We start from the raw sequence: 4,581 nt of genomic DNA, 5'->3' as shown, positions 1-4,581 counted from the left end.
AATCTGAAAAAGGATTTTACTCAGTATCCTTGATTATAGCTAAAAAAAATCACCAAAAAGTTGTTATTTCTACCGTGTATACCAGGAGCTGCGACCATTATTCTTTGATATCACAGCAGGAGAAAAAGTATTTCATGCTATTCATATTGAGCATAGTATATTTTGCTCTATACAGAAATGCAAAATGTACATTAATCACGATATTTTTTACACGTTGAACATTATTTACATATTATCTTTCGACAGATTTGTATGTTTCTTACATCGCATTTGAAACATATTAAATTATTTCTTATATTACTCTCCTTCGGGTCTCATGAACGATTGCCTCATCAAAGTAAAGTAAGAGAATGTAGAACTTAAAAGCTGTAAACAAAAAATTGCAATTTTGTTATTTCGATTAGTGTGCCTGTAAAGCTAAATAGAAGGATTTATACAAAAATAAGTTACCGAAGTAAAAGTTCCCAAAGTCAGAGGGAAAAATCCGGCAGCAGTCAGATAGCACGGTTTTAATGATCTAATCATAATGAATTTCATAGCCGATCGAAATGATCTGCCAACTTTATTCATTGGCAATGTGCTCCAAGATCCTAAATACATCGAGGTAATAACATTCGTGCTTTCCTCCATCATAAAATTGCTAGTGTACGTAAGCATAAACAGCTGACCCAGGCTTCCAATTGCGTGAAACAAGAAAATGATTCGCATAGAAGCACTCGTATTTGCCTGTGTACACATTCAACAGTATATTTGACTACCAATGACAATCAGAAGTTTCTGTTAAGCTTAAAAGCAATCCATAAACAACGTCCGTAGATTTTCACTACTTTAATACCACACTATTTCCCTGTAAGGACGGACGTCCTTTATGAAGTGTTCCTTAAAGCTTACTACTTTAAAACAAAACAACTATAATTATCATTTCTATATATTAAAAAAAGCTTGGTTATAACGACTTTATTCTAAATAATTGCAATCATTCGACGTAATATTGCACTAAAGACAATAAAGTAATAAATTAGAACATGTAGCACAGGTGGTACGACCGGTTTTGATTTTGATTATCATGCAAGACATGCATCGTTCATTATCGAAGATCACTGGTGATAAAAAGCTCTGCCCTTACATTTCGTTCCACCCAACTGCATGTTCTCAACAACTTACGTTACAGTGTATCTTACCACAATCGGTAGTTCTCACTGTGAAAGTCAACATATTAACTACATATTTGTTTGAACCCCTAGGAACCTGAAATGTCAGCAAGCGTGCTGAAGCACATAATATGTTTATAAACTAGCGATTACCCGTGACTTCGTTCGCATTGTATGCGTATAAATAAACATAAGTTTGTTTTTATTCTGTGATTGATCGCCTTTCTCTTCGATTTTCACAATTAAAATCAGTATAATATATTATATATAAATGCGTGAACTGCATAAACGGACTATAAAAAAGTTGCTTCATTAGAGTCTAATTTTCACAGTTTTTCTAAATTTACGCGAGAACTCTGAATATTTCCAGAGTAAAAAGAAGTCTAAATTATTAATCTATAAATTTTGAATCTGCCAATGAAAGTCTTGTCAAAATCGGATCACTCGTTTCGGAGATTAGCCCGTTTAAACACACAGATAGACAGACAGACAAAAATTTGGCAAAAGCGTATTTGGGTTTTAGCAAGGTGCAAAAAACCATTATTTATAAATCACAGACAGACACTTCAATTTTATTTATATGTATAGATCTATAGATACGTACCACGACTATTTCGTAGGAATCGAAACACAGCAACAGACTTAAAACTGTTATGTGCGTAAAGATCGTCATGGTGTATACTTGTTCGAGCTTCATGCAGAACTCAATAAGCAACTGATGATGTTGTATACACATCTTGAGAGCTGCATAACAATGATCGGTGTACATGACTGCGTTCATCTCATTGCTTTCGACGTTCCAGAAATTTAACATTCTGTGTTGTAGTATACGAAACTGACCCATCACGTGCAGATTAAACAGGCATAAAAACATTTCGGGGCAAAGGTACGCGGCGCCAATTATGTATACGCAAATCACCTGAACCAATATTATATTAAATCAATGGTATAGTAGCCGCAGAGACATAGGGTGATCATTGAATAAGAAAGCATACTCATTGTCAAATGAACAAAAAGAATCAGCATTTGTCGGAATTCTTCCCACAGGGACCCATTTACATTTAATAGAAGTAGTTTCTCTCTGCTATAAAAAGTACACTTTCGATAATTTTTTCAGATTTGGTTGAATTTTTCATGCTTGCCACCAATGGTAAACGAAATATGTGTCAATAGACAAATCAATTAGATTAACGATCACGCTATATTTCTACGCTAATTATATTGACACGTATATAAATTAACAGCAAAATTAATATTAGGTACCTGAAAGGTAAACACTAGTTCGTAATACGGTGTCTCAGATAAGGGCCAGTCGACCCACATCCTGAATGGAAGTACCCTGTCCGATTTATTTCGTCCAAGGTTTTCTGAAATACGAACCAGGAGCGATTTACACTTTTTTTATAGTTGTAGTCACCATAAACATGTTAAAAAATTCGGTGACGGAGCTGGAGCGCTAACAACCTAGCGCCTAATTGCACGGCTAACCAGATGTTGGTCGATTCTTATGAGATAGACCCCCAAGGGGCACGGAAGGATTTTCGGACTGGTCAAGACAAGCAGACTTTTCCGAGCCTGAACATTCAGTCTTGCTTGGCCTGTTCGATGGATAGCATCGCCTTGTAACGGAACACATTATACCGCTCAAAGCCGAACTATTAAAAACAGTCTTTTAACCTCGTTTTAGTTCTCTCTTACAAACACTTATTAAGAAATGAAAATCGCACCGGGAAAAATGGCAAAGTTTAATTCTCGGATTAAGATCATGTTTGATTTAATTCACTTACCAATAAGAGGAGTGATCACGTATCCGGATAAACCAATTTGAAGAGCACCGACTATGAAGATCACATACCGTGTACAGTATTTCACAGATGTGGAAAAGATAAGTCGCTCCTCGGAATCATAGTTTCCATGCCAAAAGTGTCGTTGCGCGTAGCAAAGGGCGTCTACGAAACCAGCTCTATTAGAGTTTAGGATGATCATCTTAATTGTTGTCATACTGATACACGTCGTGTTGAGTATCAGAAACGTACAGTGCTGGAAACTCAATACATTCGCTGATCAGAGAAATTTCCATTAAATACAAAAAGAAAACAGCGTCATGTGTTTGTAATCACTAGAACTTTGCAATATCTATTTAAAAAGTTATCATTTGGTACAGTGTAAAATTAACACATTTTCCTAATGACCCAATCAAGCTCACTGACGTGGTCACTTACAGTTGCATCGCCCCATGAGTGGTAAATATCTACTGTGTTCAGGTATATCCCATACAGAAGTGCGAAGGCCGTATACGATATTGATATCTTCCTCTGCAGTTCTTCTGCAGCATTTCGTGGCACCCATACTCCTGTGTACTTTGTTATATATGTCGCTGAAGCAATGGAAAAATCCGTGTACGATCCGATATCCATGGTGCTTGTCGATGAACTGACTCATTTGCTTTTGATGTACAGTGTAGCCGTTGCAACAACATCAAAGACGTCACAAAGATATTGAATGACATGACACCACTGTAATTAACAAGGCACGTTCATAATCTAGTACGAGAATTTTTCCCTTCTCATGCGCACCCTCATTCATAAAATATGGGTTTGCGTTCATAGGAACGATGATGGACAGATCGAACCCTGAATTATGCAAGCGTCGATAAAGGTTTGTTAGCGTTAGCACGCGTGCAAGGTTTGACACGTGGGGAAGATCTTGCATCTTCTGGTAGGAGGACCATGAGGAACGGTATGGTACTTACTGCAGAAGCTTGATCGAGGGAACTACTAAAAAATATTCTAGCAGGTTCCTATTAATAACAGCACTCTTCGAATGCAGACCACTTAACCCTTAACGGTAAAATGTGTAAAATGTGGGCACTGTTACCTTGTCAGTTAAGCATCAGCAAAGGAGCAATTAACATCTGCAGTGATATATTAATGCCTTTTGTAGTTGTAGGCGTTTAGTGGAGAGGAGGGAGTTTCGTCTCCCCGGACGTCGTGAGTCTGGGCCGGGGAGCGGTAGGTGGCGGCGAGATTGAACAGTGCTCTCGCAAGCGCTCGCCCGGCATGCCGTTCGGATATATATTTATAAGTTCGGAAGAACGGTGCGATAGGTGTCTGGTGCAGGGATCGTCTGTTGTGAATAATGCAGGTGTCCGGCTTGGGACGCGAACGTAAAAGCGTCGTGTGGACAGCGCTGGGAGAGTTTTTTTGTGATTTTGGCGGGTGTGCTTTGTAATTTTTTTAGTTGGACTATTGTACTCTGTGCTATTGAGGCTTCGTTAAACATTTATGCGGGTTTATCCCGTAAAACTGCCTCGGCTATGGCTTCGCCAGCCTCTAAAAACAATAACGGTAGAACGCCATCAAATAGTGCGCGGGTAGTGTTGTCTGATCTTTCGGAACAAGTGCGTGCCCGACAAGGGCCTAAGCCTCCG

The 4,581-nt window shown here is 38.4% G+C and overlaps 1 protein-coding gene across 1 annotated transcript; it reads right to left on the bottom strand.

The window, feature by feature from the left end:
• Nucleotides 1–219: 219 nt before the first annotated feature.
• LOC114880850 (odorant receptor Or2-like) lies at nucleotides 220–3,152 on the bottom strand. The gene is made up of 5 exons (XM_029197299.2): nucleotides 2,939–3,152; nucleotides 2,415–2,518; nucleotides 1,756–1,986; nucleotides 451–726; nucleotides 220–366 (listed from the first exon to the last, which is right to left on the bottom strand). The coding sequence occupies exons 1-5, from the start codon at nucleotides 3,150–3,152 to the stop codon at nucleotides 298–300; spliced, it is 894 nt and encodes a 297-aa protein (XP_029053132.2). The 3' UTR covers nucleotides 220–297.
• Nucleotides 3,153–4,581: the final 1,429 nt, after the last annotated feature.

Source organism: Osmia bicornis, chromosome 9, assembly GCF_907164935.1.
Source record: "Osmia bicornis bicornis chromosome 9, iOsmBic2.1, whole genome shotgun sequence".
NCBI lineage: Eukaryota > Metazoa > Arthropoda > Insecta > Hymenoptera > Megachilidae > Osmia > Osmia bicornis.
This window is presented reverse-complemented; position numbering and strand designations above follow the sequence as displayed.